Source organism: Podarcis filfolensis (assembly GCF_964270895.1).
Source record: "Podarcis filfolensis genome assembly, chromosome: 11".
NCBI lineage: Eukaryota > Metazoa > Chordata > Lepidosauria > Squamata > Lacertidae > Podarcis > Podarcis filfolensis.
In genome coordinates this window covers 55973217-55988063 of record NC_139613.1, presented here as the reverse complement: position 1 = coordinate 55988063, position 14847 = coordinate 55973217, and the positions used below count along the sequence as shown (strand labels likewise).

General features: G+C 43.2%; 1 protein-coding gene across 9 annotated transcripts in view; it reads left to right on the top strand.

The window, feature by feature from the left end:
- The window catches only part of NTRK2 (neurotrophic receptor tyrosine kinase 2), a 179049-nt gene extending 164418 nt beyond the window's left edge, over positions 1-14631 (top strand). For all 9 annotated transcript variants that reach the window (XM_083576712.1, XM_083576704.1, XM_083576709.1 and 6 more), the window contains 2 exons: positions 12280-12438; positions 12708-14631. In XM_083576712.1, the coding sequence (XP_083432838.1) occupies positions 12280-12438; positions 12708-12893 (345 nt within the window). In that variant the 3' untranslated portion in view covers positions 12894-14631. The remainder of the gene's footprint in view (positions 1-12279; positions 12439-12707) is intronic.
- Positions 14632-14847: the final 216 nt, after the last annotated feature.

Here is a 14847-nt window from a genome sequence, read left to right as displayed (position 1 = left end):
TTTTAGGGTCACTTCCAGATTCAGTGCCATGCGTCTGTGCAACGATTATCATTTGGATGTGCATAAATTGGTTGTTGCCTGTATTTAGGCAGAATTCTAAAGCAGGCCTGCTTACCCAGGGATCTGAAGTCTCTTCCATCCTTGAAATTAATTAGCTGGGAAGATATTTGAAGGTTTTGCTTTGTAAAAATCTTTGTATTGTTTTTACTCTTTGCGTTCTTGTTTGGGAGGAAGGTTGGGTCAAAGTATGATCAAAGCAAGACATTGATCAACTGCAAAAGACACTGGAACGTGTAGTAAGCTTGTGTCTTTTTACTATTGAAACTGCATATTTGCCACTGAATGTTGTATCAGCTGTTCATTTGCCTGATCTGTGTATCTCTTAGCTCTGCGGTGCATAGTGGAAAAGCAAGTGTTGGTTACCAGTGTGTACATAACCATCTTTATTAATGTGTTAGTAACCGGCACTCCATGACGCCTGCACTGATTTGCTGAGATATTAGTTTGCATCCAAAATTATTGTCTGCTGCTTGCCTGTTTACATGGCAAATAGGCCCGGCCCTTCTGCTCTGTCAGATTGTTAATGATATTCTGCACTCTGTCGGCACAGCTATTAAGAGATGCTGCAGGGACAACTGTGGAGAGAGATAACCTTTGGATAATTGGCATGTTGTGCTGTTGCATGCTGCTAGCTACAAAGGCTTTGTTTGTTTGTTTGTTTTTGTTTGTTTGTTTGTTTGTTTAGAGCCTCTCTGAAATTGTACAACAGACAGGCTGGGAAAGTACTTCTATTGTCCAGTGCAGGAAACTTGTAAAAACATGATAGTTCTTTTTAAAAGCAAGCCCACTATGTCTTAAGACATGAATGACATATAGCGTTTTTTCCCTTTCTTATTCTGTGAAAGAGAAAACAGAATGATAAATTATGAGCATCAGATTTGCTTGGCATGCAAACCCCAGATCTTGACAATAAGTATTTATCCTTCCCCGCCCCCAAAGTGTTCTTTCAACATTTTGCAAAATTGCAGTCTTATACAACTGAACTTCTTCAGTTTGAACTGAGTTTGGTGTTCATACTGACGGGGGTCATTTCCTTCTTTTGCTGAGGTCTGGGGTGTTTGGCTGCTCATAGTGTTATTCCCTTAAGACAGGAAGTTTCCCATTCTTTCTGTTTGGCACCTGACTCAGGTGACTCATTAGCATTTATCTCAAGGGGATTTACAAACAGCAACTTTGCAAGGTATTCTTGAATTCACTAGGAATGGGGAGAAACTCAGTTTGGTTCCCATTTGAAAGCAAACCTCCCTCAATCACACATTACTAACTAACTGGGATAAGGGACATGGGTGGCGCTGTGGGTTAAACCACAGAGCCTAGGACTTGCCGATCAGAAGGTTGGCGGTTCGAATCCCCACGACGGGGTGAGTTCCTGTTGCTCGGTCCCTGCTCCTGCCAACCTAGTAGTTCGAAAGCACATCAAAGTGCAAGTAGATAAATAGGTACCACTCCAGCAGCAACGGTGTTTCCATGCACTGCTCTGGTTTGCCAGAAGCAGCTTAGTCATGCTGGCCACATGACCCGGAAGCTGTACGCCGGCTCCCTCGGCCAATAAAGTAAGATGAGCGCCACAACCCCAGAGTCGGTTACGACTGGACCTAATGGTCAGGAGTCCCTTTACCTTTAACTAACTGGGATGGTATTTTCCTTTGATATAATTCCTCTGTATAATTCCACAGCCCTTATCATTTCTGTAGGCTTAACAGGCACAAAATCCCACTATGGTCCTATATAAATCAAGCCTAAATTGTCGGCACACATCCAAAGTAAGTGCTACCATATATAGACTGCAAGGCATATTGTAATTCTTGTTTTCCCCTCAGTACATATCACAAATTTAGTACGCTGATCCAATCAAAACTGGTAAAATCTGTTAAAACTCACTCTGAAGTCAGTTTGCAAGTGGTTTGTATTCATAGGGCTCTAAGCGGTTATCAGCTGATTGGCACTGACAGCCAGCCTTCAAAGGGGTTCAGCGGAGCCCCTTCTGAGTCGTCAAATGACATCAGATGATTGACAGGTGGCTGGCCCCATCCATCTGACAAATTTGGCCTGCAGGAGAAGGGGAAAGGAATGATCCGGCTTACAATCATAGAATTGCAAAGTTGGAGGGGATCACAAGGATAATCGAATCTAACCCCCTTCAATCTTTTGCCCAACATGGGGATTGAACCCACAGCCCTGAGATTAAAAGTCTTGTGCTCTACTGACTGAGCTATCTCACAGGGCTTGCCTGCGTTAACATCACTGCATAAAACACCTTACTTTCATTTACATACATTTCATGGTCACTGAGAAATACCTCGTGTTGTGGGGATGGAATTTCAACGTGTCATTTGCTATCGTTTGTTAAAGCAGTTCTGGGTTTCATCAGACACCTGCCTGCAAAGGACGGGTCCCCTTTTTCTTAGTAGCCATTTGTGTACTCAGAGTCGCCCTAAGTTCCTTTTGTGCTTGCAGGGCCAAAGATATGAGAACCCGGTATCTTTTCTAGCACAGATGGGAATGCAGCTGGGGGGAGATTTAGGGAGGACAAGTGACCGGAAAGGCAATGGTTAATCTTCCCCTTTCCCCTCTACTTCATTCAAAGTCACCTACAGCTGCCTTGCAGGATAAAAGAAAAGCCCTGAGGGAAAACACTTTGAGTTCCTCCCAAAACCAGTAAAGACTTCTTATCAACATGTAATCCCCCCCCCCTTAAGAGTAAGTGTAACTAAGTAAATAGTAAGGTGTGTATATATTAGATAATAGAAGCAATCACAGCTTGTTTGTAAGAGGTACACGTTCTTTAGCGGTGGGAAGAAGTTCAACCCCTTTTGAATGCCAGAAAGTCAAAGCCTGTCACAAATTAAGCCACAACAAAATATAACAATAGCGCAGGCACACACAAATGAATGGAAAATAAAACTCGGATACTTGTACTCCGCACTGACCTGTATCAGGTTGTTTATTGCACCATAGGAATCTGATTTTGTCTGTCACCAGGTTGACTCAAAATAAGCAAACCTTCCCAGTGTTTACCAAGAAGGTGTAACCTACTGAGCTTCTGCACGCTCCTCTAACTGCTTGGAGGCTTAAAGGATGCTCTACACTGGGGTTGTTTTGTGCTTTGGTAGCAAGCTAATACTTCCTGGAGTAAGCTAACTTTTCCCATAAATGTTACATGTTTTTGCTAGGTTTTAACCTTAGATTCTCCAGCACAAATTGTACTTCTTAGTAGAATGGCAGATTCCGGCACAGTATGAGAGGCTCAGAGCTAGCTACTCCCTGTAGAAGCAAAATTATTCAGTAGACATTTTCTGGGGAATTTATTTTTTTGCCCATGGACCCCACCCTCAGTTTGTTTAAAGGGCCACTTTACATAATTTTCTCCCTGCCATTTTTGTAGTAGCTGCCTTTTACACAAACACAGAGTGCCCAAGTGCAACAGTCGTGTGTGTGTGTGTGTGTGTGTGTGTGAGAGAGAGAGAGAGAGAGAGAGAGAGAGAGAGAGAGAGAGAGGGAGAGAGACCGTCTGTGATACTGCCACTGCAAATTTGGAGCCGTACCCCAATAAATTTGGAGGGGTTCCCCTCCCCGTGGAGAAATTTAGTGAAATGCCCCACTCCATCAGTTTCTCTGCTGACAAATAGGGTAGAGACTTTTGAGAGGCCATCTGTGCACTGCAAAAGAAAGAAAGAAAAGAAATCATTCCTTAGCATGTTATGTTCTGCCTTCCATCTTACAACCTTTCAATAATCTGTTCCTGGCTTTGGTGCATTGTAGATTTCCTTGTGACTCCGCTGTTTGTTAATGATAATGGCAGTGTAATAAGCCCAAAGGGTGACTTCACTGCCTATTTCTAGTATAAAATGTCTATACATTAAAAAGAGTCGATGTGTGGCAACAGGGTTCTTATTCCCCCTTCTTTTTATAAATAATGGCAGCAGGTTTAGCTGCTGATGGAACACTTCAAGCAAGGGATAAGTTGCCTTTCTTTCTCCCCTCAGAAATGGCAGTACTCACAGGCACCTGCAGGTCTCCGCTGTCACTACGCAGCTGTATACCTGTGTGGGCGAGTTTTGTGTCGAGGTCTCGCACAGGAAAAGCAGGAGCAGGCTGGTGACGAGTCAAGCAGCTTGCCAAGGCATCCTTGTGGGTGTTTATATTGAACTGTCACAGTTTGAAGGCTTTTTATTAGATGCTATTTTGGCAACTGGTACTCAAATGAAATTAGCTCTTTCCCCCACATGTGCTTTTCAGCTTCGCTCCAACGTCACAGCCTGGTTCGGCCATTGCGTCATGTCAGGATCTATTCTAGAGGATGACAGAGGGATTTTATTTTTTCCTAGGGGCTAGAGGCCTTGTGCCTTATCTTGTGCTAGGAGCTTGGGAGCTTTACTCCCAAGGTTGTAAACAACATTTTCAAGTGTCTACGTTTGACAAGAGCCAGTCCTTTGTTTCCTTGCATAATGAATAGGTAATGAAGGAAAGACCATACATGGTATAATTAGTAGTGTGTTGTTAGTTTAGATTGGAGGAAGTTTATGCATATGTATTGCTTTAACAGATAACAGCTACAGTATGTATATTAGCAGGCCCACCCTTTTGGGCTTTGCTCAGCTTTCGGAGAGTGATCGCACTGAGCCATTATTGCTAGCGATAAACACCCTTTGTTTTCTCACCACCGCGTGGAGATTTCCTTCAGCCTCAAACATTAATTTTGCTACACAGCACGGTGGTTGCCTTTATTTTTAGCCCACCTTCAATGACTCCCCATCCCCGCAGTATTCTTAGTTCATTTACCCCAGAGTTGTCGGACATAAAAATGACATGAAGCAAGGATTGTGTAAAGCAGGGGCTTGCAGACGGATTATGCTCTTGCCTCTGGTAGCAAATAATGGTATAAGGTGGGAGTGGAGTGAGGTTGATCTTCTGAGCTGGACTGGGCCTAGCCAGCATGGCCAGATGCAAAAGTGCAGGGCTCCTACACTTTTAATAGTTAATTAAAGGTGCAGAAGCCCCAGCACAGCAACTGCCATTGGTGCCAGTTTTAGCACAAAGCTGCCCCAAAGCCTGGGAAGGAGAGTAGGTAGACCCTGGCCCATAGCTGTCAACGTTTCCCTTTTTTAAGGGAAATTTCCTTATTCCAAATAGGATTCCTTGCAAGAAAAGGGGAAAGTTGACAGCTATGCCCTGGCCTAGAAGCCAAAGAGCTTACTACAAGTGGCCACTGAAGCACTCTGGAAAATAGTTTCTGGTTGCATCCCTCCACATAGAAAGGAGACTTCTTACGTTATAAATTTGCTTTCATTGCCTATGTATGTTGACTGTTGTAGAGGAAAGTCTTTTTTTTTTTTTTTTGTCCATCCCTCCCCTTCGCCACTTCTGCTAACTGATCCTAACTTGGCCATGAAAAATAGAAAATAGATCTGCAATGAGAAGATAGCAAATCTTCTATAAAGAAGAAACTATTATGCTATGGGCACTATTAATAATAATAAATTTTATTTATATCCCGCCCTCCCCAGCCGAAGCCGGGCTCAGGGCAGCTAGCAACAATAAAACAGTACAACAGTACAACACAACACTCTAAAATAATTCATTATAAAATTAATTCAACTCAAACCAATGGCAACCATTGGGCCAGAGCTCCGCGATGATTGCCAAAGGAGGGAGTCAGGCTGTGCACTGACCAAAGGCCTGGTGGAACAGCTCTGTCTTGCAGGCCCTGCGGAAAGATGTCAAGTCCCGCAGGGCCCTAGTCTCTTGTGACAGAGCGTTCCACCAGATCGGAGCCACAGTCGAAAAAGCAATTGGGAATTTGTTGGGTGATCCTTACAGAAGCATATAGAAATTCCAAGCCAATCCCTTGAGGGCAAAAATGTTCCATTCTAGGTGATGATAATTTTAAGTTTTGCACAGGTAGGAGGCAAGAAGGAGCCCTGAAACTCTGGATCCAATAAAATCCTTGCCCTCTTATACTAGGCACCTGTAGAATTATTGGAGGGAAAGTATTTGTGTAGATGGCACTGCAGTGAATGGAAGAGCATGGTGAACGAAGGTGAATTTGAAAGCTCTGGTTCAGGGGGAAAGCAGATGTCACCCTTCTTAATTCCTGTGCCAATCTTGAAACAGCGGCTTTATTATCGCTGTGCATTGTGAGTTTTAATTTAGAGTCTCAGGCATCTCAGGAGTCTGCCCTCACAAGTAGAGATGTTGTTTTTGGCACCAAGATTTGAAAGCTCAATGAATAGTTCTCTGCAGCTGTAATTTTAATTACATAGAAACTCTCTGCTGCCTTCTGCGAAGCAACCACCCAGAGTCTTAGAGGAATCCGGAGAACTGCTGGGCACAGGCAGGTTAAATTACAGTTATTAGGAGGAAGTTATTTAAAGATCAAAGTTGACTGTCTTCTAAGGAGCGAAGCCTTCACTTCCCCCCGAAGTGCAAACCAAACAAAATGTTTGCTTATCATTCCAGACTTCCTCTTGTTTATTGCTGCTTGCCTGCAAACTCCAATGCATTGTACTATTACCCTCTTATCTGCCAAAGAAATATACTTTTATTGTGAGCCCCCCCCCCCCGCCATTTGTTTCCCACCCTATCCAGATGGCTGAAGGCAGGTAACAAGGTCAATAAGGAGTCGTGCTGGTGTGAGTTGTGGGAATGAAACTGAACCAGAGCCCAAACTTAGAATGAACCATTTATTTATTGAATATGGTCCTCAGATTCCTGGAAAACAGGAACTGTTAAACAGAGTTCAGTAAGGGCTGGTTCACACATAACATCACACCATGGACCCTTCCCCTCCCCCCTTGCATTTTCTGATTTACAAATAACAATAAATCACAGTATATTGAGCTATAGTTTATTAAACCATGGTTTAGCATTATGTGTGAGCCCTGGCCAACAGCTTAAATAGGATTTATTTGCTGCAAGCCAAATGTGATATGAAGCCATAGTTTGTGGTTTGTTTGCTTATGAACCTTGATCAGCTTTTACTATGGCTTGGCATTCCATGTGAACATAACACCCTCCGTCCATTAACCCCACCCAAGAGCTCTCCAAACTACAAAGATGTGAATCAAGAGCAGCTAGAAAACAAGCCATATTTGGAAGCAACAAATCATGATTTGTTTCATTGTCTGTGAAACAACTGGTTGATAACTCATGGGTTGTAAAACAAACCATTATATATATATTTAGAAATGAATTGCTTAGTATTATGTGCAAAGTGGGCCAACAAATTACTTTCCCTTCCATGCAGCCCATAGTGTTCCAACAAACTGTGCACATACACTCCAAAACCAAGATGACAAACCACATTGACACTGTGACTTCCTATCTTTATTTGGAGGGCAAATGCAAATTTGATGATTCAGGTGTAACTGCAAACTATGGTGTGGCTGAGAAAGGCAGTAACTCAACAGTTCATGAAGTTGGGAGGAAAGAGGAAGTGCAAGGCTTGTTCACACATTGCTAAACTGTAGTTACACCTGAACTTAGGTAAAGGTAAAGGGACCCCTGACCATTAGGTCCAGTCACGGCCGACTCTAGGGTTGCGGCGCTCATCTCGCTTTATTGGCCGAGGGAGCCGGCGTACAGCTTCCGGGTCATGTGGCCAGCATGACTAAGCCACTTCTGGTGAACCAGAGCAGCACACGGAAACGCCGTTTACCTTCCCACCAGAGTGGTACCTATTTATCTACTTGCACTTTGACGTGCTTTTGAACTGCTAGGTTGGCAGGAGCAGGGACCGAGCAACGGGAGCTCACCCCGTCGCGGGGATTCGAACTGCCGACCTTCTGATCGGCAAGTCCTAGGCTCTGTGGTTTAACCCACAGCACCACCCGTGTCCCACATCTGAAGTTGGCCCAAGTTTATTGTTAACCCCAAAAGTATGCTTAGGTATTTCACTAACAGTGAGGGTGCGGTGGGCAGTCCTGTTTTGAAGAACTTTGTTTTTAAAGCTTATTTTCAATAAAATAAATAATATTTAAGTTTCCTGAGAAGAAACACTCTCAATTAGACTTAAACCACTAGCAGCAGGAATTTGAGACAGTCCCATTGTTCAGAATGGCGGCATCTGTAGCTCCTCTGCCCTAGCCATCCTGCCTACAAATGACTGAGCAGGATAAAATGATGATTGCACAGTGCATTTATTCCAACTGTGTGTTGCTCCCCAAGTCCAATTTATTTTTAAAATTTGGATTCTGCCCCTGCAGTGGACTGCATGTGAGCTCTGGCAAATAGCTCCAGCCCAGCCTGATCCATTGCCCCTTAATCACCCCGCTGGCAGAGGGCCTTGCCCACCTGTTGAATCAGATTCCCTCTGGCTCTGATTTTTATGATTGGGTAGCACCTGTAGATCTCTCAGGCATCATTTGAATTGACTCAATAGAATGTTTTCACAGATTGGCATCTGTACTGCTTACATCTTATACCAGTGGCAGGAACACATTTATTCTGAGTCATTAAACTTCCCCAGACGCAGGAAGGAATCTCTGCCTTTAAGGGGTTGCCACCTTGGTAAAGGAAAGAGAAGTAGATTTGCTGGTCTATTTTGGTTCTGCTAGTTTCTTGCGTAGTAAGCAGGGTGTGCATGCAATATAATAATGTACCATTTCAGCAGAATGTGTTGGTGGGATATATGTGTGAGTGTTGATCTCTTGGCCATAATAAATCTGTCAGGACCCTAAACAGCCTGCCCATGAAGGAAATCCCCCTCTTTTTGCCTATCCTCTAGCCTGATGTACCTTTTTGAAATTCACCAGCAGTATGCTCGAGATGTTGATGCGGTGAGGTTTGCACATTCGGAGACTTAGTTTCCATGGTAGCAAGCCTTCTGTGCTAGGAACCGGCAAGTCAGGGGAGCAGCGAGCAGAGAGGGAGGAGAGAGCAATAGGGAAAGAAATCATTAAAGTGTGTCAATTAGTATGCAGTGCCATAGCTGTCTTTACAGCACACTCCCTCAAAAGCAGGCAGTGTTTTCTGCCCTTGCAGAAGCAGAGTGGGCATGAATGGGAAGAGAATGAGTTTTCTCGTTTAAAACTAATGGCATGCCGAGCTGAATGACAGATCACCATTATACCAACATTAATGCGTCTTTGTAACAGAGAGGGAAGAGCTGATAAGGAACACCAGATGAGTATCTTCCAGGCCAAATATCCCCTTCTTACCTTTTCTGCCCTCTCAACCAGAAAATATTGCACCGATTGGAAAAAACAGTTCATCGTTTTGGAGAAAATATGCCTTTCTTTTAGCCTTCGTAAGCAGGGATTATGGGGAGGGCAGAATCTGTGGTATTTGTATATTTGACAATACCACAAATTAAAAATCTCGAGACTGAAAAGATGACTATTACCCCGAAATGAGTAATATTCCTGTGCAAAGAACATTGCCCACATTGGCTTACAAGGAAGTAGTGAATGCTGGAACAGCATCAATATGAGATGCTGAATTATATCTGTCTATTTAGAGCGATAGCCAAACTGTGATCATTAAAAAGCCAATGAACTAACTCTGAAGAGAGAGGGGATCAGAACCATGGGGGTTCTTGTTTACCAATATGAATCACTGTTTAGTGTATGAAAGGCTATACAACTTATATCTTGTTTATTAGACAACAGCTGTTCATAAGCTTAGCATGAGGTATCATAGAATTGTAGAGTTGGAAGGGAAGAAGAAGAAGAGTTTGGATTTGATATCCCGCTTTATCACTACCCTAAGGAGTCTCAAAGCGGCTAACATTCTCCTTTCCCTTTCTCCCCCACAACAAACACTCTGGAAGACTCCACAGTGCAGAAGTTCAGTGCAACAAAACTGGTTAGGATGATGCGATAGAGGGGGCTGGGAGTTAAGTAGCTTAAGTGCCTTAATTGTATGTGTGTGTTTATATCTATAGTAAAGGTAAAGGGACCCCTGACCAGTAGGTTCAGTCGTGACCGACTCTGGGGTTGCAGCACTCATCTCGCTTTATTGGCCGAGGGAGCTGGCGTACAGCTTCCGGGTCATGTAGCCAGCATGACTAAGCCGCTTCTGGCAAACCAGAGCAGCACACAGAAACGCCGTTTTCCTTCCCGCTGGAGCGGTACCTATTTATCTACTTGCACTTTGAGGTGCTTTCGAACTGCTAGGTTGGCAGGAGCAGGGACCAAGCAATGAGAGCTCACCCCGTCATGGGGATTCGAACAGCCAACCTTCTGATCAGCAAGTCCTAGGCTCAGTGGTTTAACCCACAGTGCCACCTGCGTCCCGTTTATATCTATAGTTATGAAGAAAAACATTTCTGTTGTTAACTTGAGGCAGCCCAAGATCTTTATGTAGCGATTGTATATGTTTGGCTATGTATCAAACGAGGCTCCTACATTTAGTGTATGTTATTCTTCTGGAATATCTAAGCTAATAAGAGGAAGGGTGCCCTTCTTTTTCTAATAGGCATTTACATTTCTTACGATAGCGAGAAGCTTAAATCACAACAAAACCTCAATAAAAGAGCGAACCGTGTTTTACAACCAGCTTTCATTAATTTTTTAAAGACTGTCCCATAAAACCCACGGAGCCAAAGCAGTCATAGATGCCACGTGATGAACAGGCTTAAGAGCCACTTAATATTTAATGAACCAAAAGCCTCTAGCAACTAATAATGTTGTAATGGTGCTTGCCCTTTGCTCTGGTGTGTAGCCACAGATTTCGAAGGGTCTCTCTCTATTTTTTCAACCTCCTAATGAATGCTCACCCACCCACTGAGGAAATGCAGCCAAGGATAGCAGCTTGCTTCTCGCAGTGCATCTTAGAGCAAGGGTCAGAAACTGAATGTTGGATTTGTGTCTGGTGTGCATATTGGCAATGCATTAGTAACACTATACTCTCCACACAGATCTCGGCCACAGATCATATTAGTTTAGTTATGGGTATTTTTACACATCCTGGTTCTGGCACCCTTGATACCAATCCTTCATGTGCTCTGGAAGCCCCCAGATGTCTCAGGAACATCAGAGAGCAGTGGCCGGTCTGCTTCATTCATGTTAGATCCCAGATGTGTCCAAGGAAAGAGTGTAGCTGGCTGTTCCTAGAGCCTAGATCAGCCTTTCTCAACCTGTGGCTCCCCAGATGTTGTTGAACTACAACTCCCATCACCCCTAGCTAGCAAGGCCAGAGCTCAGGGATGATGGGAGTTGTAGTCCAACAACATCTGGGGACCCACAGGTTGAGAACCGCTGGCCTAGATGCTAACCGGACTGCTGCACCTTTTCAAGTTGCAGTGCAGAGTAATTCTACCAGCTGTGGCTTCTGCTATGAAACATGCTGACTTGAGAGCTGAGCCATGTGTATGTTCACTAGGGGATGCCTGGGGACCTCTAGCCAATCCTTTGCTTGTAGACTTTTAGTCATTTTTGTGTTCTGGCACAACCAATCTGGAGCAAACAGCCAATGAATGAAAATTGGTGGTAAGCAATTAAGTTTTACTCAGAGTAAACCTATTGAAATTAATGGCTCTAATGCAGTCATGGCCATTCATTTCAATGGGTCTACTCTGACCACAGTTTAGTTGAATACCACCCATTGTGTGCCTATTTGTGTGTAAGATGCAAAGCTCCTTATTGGAGGTGGCATACAACCTGGTTTAAGATGATCTTCATTGATTGCCATGGTCAAATATTCTGTGCAGTGAAACAAAATGAGTAATCCACAAACTGTTGATACATTTTCTGTCCACCGTATTTAACCAGGAAAGCATTTAAGAACAAATGTAACCGGCATATATGCCTTCATTTCAGGGAAGTCAACAATGGCTCCTTTTTGAGAAAACACTTCTGCATGTCTTTAAGTGCATACAGAGGTGCTTTCTCCAAGTAAATCAGTAGCCCTGAATGCAGTTGTATGCTCCAAACATCCATATGCTACTGCTAAACTCTGGCATACAGCTGGAAGAAAATGCTCCATAAATCTTGGTCAGACTTTTGGTTCTCCTGATACTTTGCAAAAGAAGTAAAGGACTATAGTGTAAAGTCCCTGGAAGTTTCAAAGAATGTTGCCTTGGAAGTGAAGAATCCATCCATCCCTGATGAAGATTGTAGGAGATAACAAGAAGCAGAAGGATGTACTAATGAGACACAAATTAACAATAACAGGAAATAATATATTGCACTGCAAAACCTTTAAAACATGCATTGTCCCTTTCTGCATATACTTCTTCCCACAAAAACCATTTAAATTCTTTCAAACTCTTCTATCCAGGTTGGTGGACATACCATGTTACCCATTCGCTGGATGCCTCCTGAAAGCATAATGTACAGAAAATTCACCACAGAAAGTGATGTCTGGAGCCTTGGAGTCGTTCTATGGGAAATCTTTACCTACGGCAAACAGCCATGGTATCAGCTCTCAAACAATGAGGTGTGTGCTGTTGTACAAATGATATGCTTTTAAAAATGCAGTCGGGCTGTGGTGGTAAATGGTCTCAAAGGCAGTGTATTTGGCTGGATCCATTTGCCGGAAGTGGAACATTTCTAGAAAGATAAGAGTGCAGAAGTGTTTGGCACATGTAAATTGGGAGGTGGGTGACTCTCTCAGGATGTGTTGACTAATTGCCCAAATCAGCAATAAAAGAAAGAATAAATTGGCTTGCTCCTTGTCCTTTCTCTTCTCTCTCTCTCTTACTCCAGGTAATTGAGTGTATTACTCAGGGCCGTGTCCTGCAGCGACCTCGCACCTGCCCAAAAGAAGTCTATGATCTGATGTTGGGATGCTGGCAGCGGGAGCCTCATATGAGGCTCAACATCAAAGAAATCCACTGCCTCCTTCAGAACTTGGCCAAGGCATCTCCAGTGTACCTGGATATTCTAGGATAGAAACTCCTGGCACTTCCTCTTACGGAGTGTTTGAATGAATGTGTTCAATTGCCACTAAACTCCATTAAAATGTGTTCTCAACTCTGACAGTATTAAATACAAAGATATGGAGAAGCTTTCAAAGGGCAAGCTGTGTGCATTTCTCCCTCTGTAGACACAGTATTGACTTTGTGACATTACTGACATGTATCTCTTCTCCCCTTCGTTCTTTCTGTGTCTCTGTCCCTGCCCCTCGATTTCTATTCAATCAGGCTTCTGCATTATTATAACTCTGCATAGACAAAGGCCTTAAAAAACCTGACCTGTTATATCAACAGACACTCAGTTTTGCCCATCACAACTAACAATGCCTTGTTGTATTCATGCCTTTGACCTGGATAAAAAAAGGGAAATAATGACTTGAACTTTGTGACTTCTGCTGTATGGATATCTGGAGCTTCTATGGATTCACCTCTTCTTCACGTGCTTTGGCATCTGGGCAGAAAAACCGAAGACTGGTATTCTCTGTGGGAATCTTGTTTGAGCTGAGATCAAGCCAGAGGGAAAGAAATCAGCAGATTGTGTAATCCACTCTAAGGAGAAACTATAGGATCAGATGGCATCCGATATACCACTTTAAAACATCAATGTAATTATTTGGTGAATGGGAAGGAATTCAGTGCTTTCCCCTGGGAAATGTTTAGAGGAGTAAAGGCACATCTAAGTGTGCCGCCATTTTTACACTGATAGATGCATCCATGTGGTCTGTGTAAAAGGCGTTGCCAAGACATCCCAGAATTGCATAGCAGTATGTTCCAGCCTTGTTTAACCATAGGGATTTCTGATGTCTCGGAATACTAGCTGATGAGAATCGCACATGCGGAGAGTGTTGCTGTTCTTAGGTCCTGTTTGTGGGCTTCTCCAGGCATCTGGTTGGCCTCTGTGAAAACAGGATGCTGTACTAAGATAGGTATTGGGCCTGATTCAGATAGGCTGTTCTTTCGTTCTGTTCTGATGCCACTGGTACAATTGTTCTCCCGTGAGTCTTTGATAATGCAGGCGAGGGCTGAGGTATATTAAAGTGTAGTATAATTACCAAGGCCAATTCCTAAACTATGAATGCTTCAGTAAGACAGGAGGGAAGCTTCTCTTATATGATGCTGTTCAGACAGCGAGCCCCTGCTGTTGCCTCCCTTCCTCTTCCCCTTCTCCCTGTGCAAACCCCAACCCAGCATGGTCCCTGTTGATTAATACCCAGCAATTTGTGCTGAAAACAGTTGCTCATCTCATTGTGCACCCAAATAGGCGTAGCAAATTCATGACGGAAAACATATATTTAGTTGTAGGAAGGTCATTAGCTACATTCAAGCATCTATACATTGTCGCAGGCGCAAGAGGCTGGTACCGAAGATTATATGGCATTTGTGAGAAAACGGGTCCAAGAAGGCTCTAGAGAAACGACAGGACGGTTATTAACTTGGTGAATGATTAAGATTCAGAGTTCGCACTAGTGTCTGCTTGATGAAGTGGTGGTAGTCTGGTCTTTTTTTTATTTAAGATTGACAGGCATGGTGCGTTTACACTTTTCATCATGGCTGCTGGGCTGAAGAAGGCAAGCTCGTGACACACAAATGTGAAAGGTCTAGGATGTGCATGTCAGGTAATTTTTATTATAAAACCCTTAAGATGAGATAAAATCAAAGTCAGTTCCTACCTTTGTGGAGAAAAGTGCTGCAAAAAATAGGGGTTATTTTTTACTTTAAAAAATGGGGTCATAAACGCACAGCTTGTCAATGTTTTATTGTCGTTTTATTTTTAAAATTAAGCACTTATTTTTCTAAGTGTTTCCATAATAGTTTAATATATGTTTTGCTTGCATTTCTTATTTATTAAGGCACTTTCTTTTTGTCCCTCAGTAGTTTGGAAAGAAACTGTTCTTTTACATCTAAATTAAAATAGCAAATGTTAAATAGTG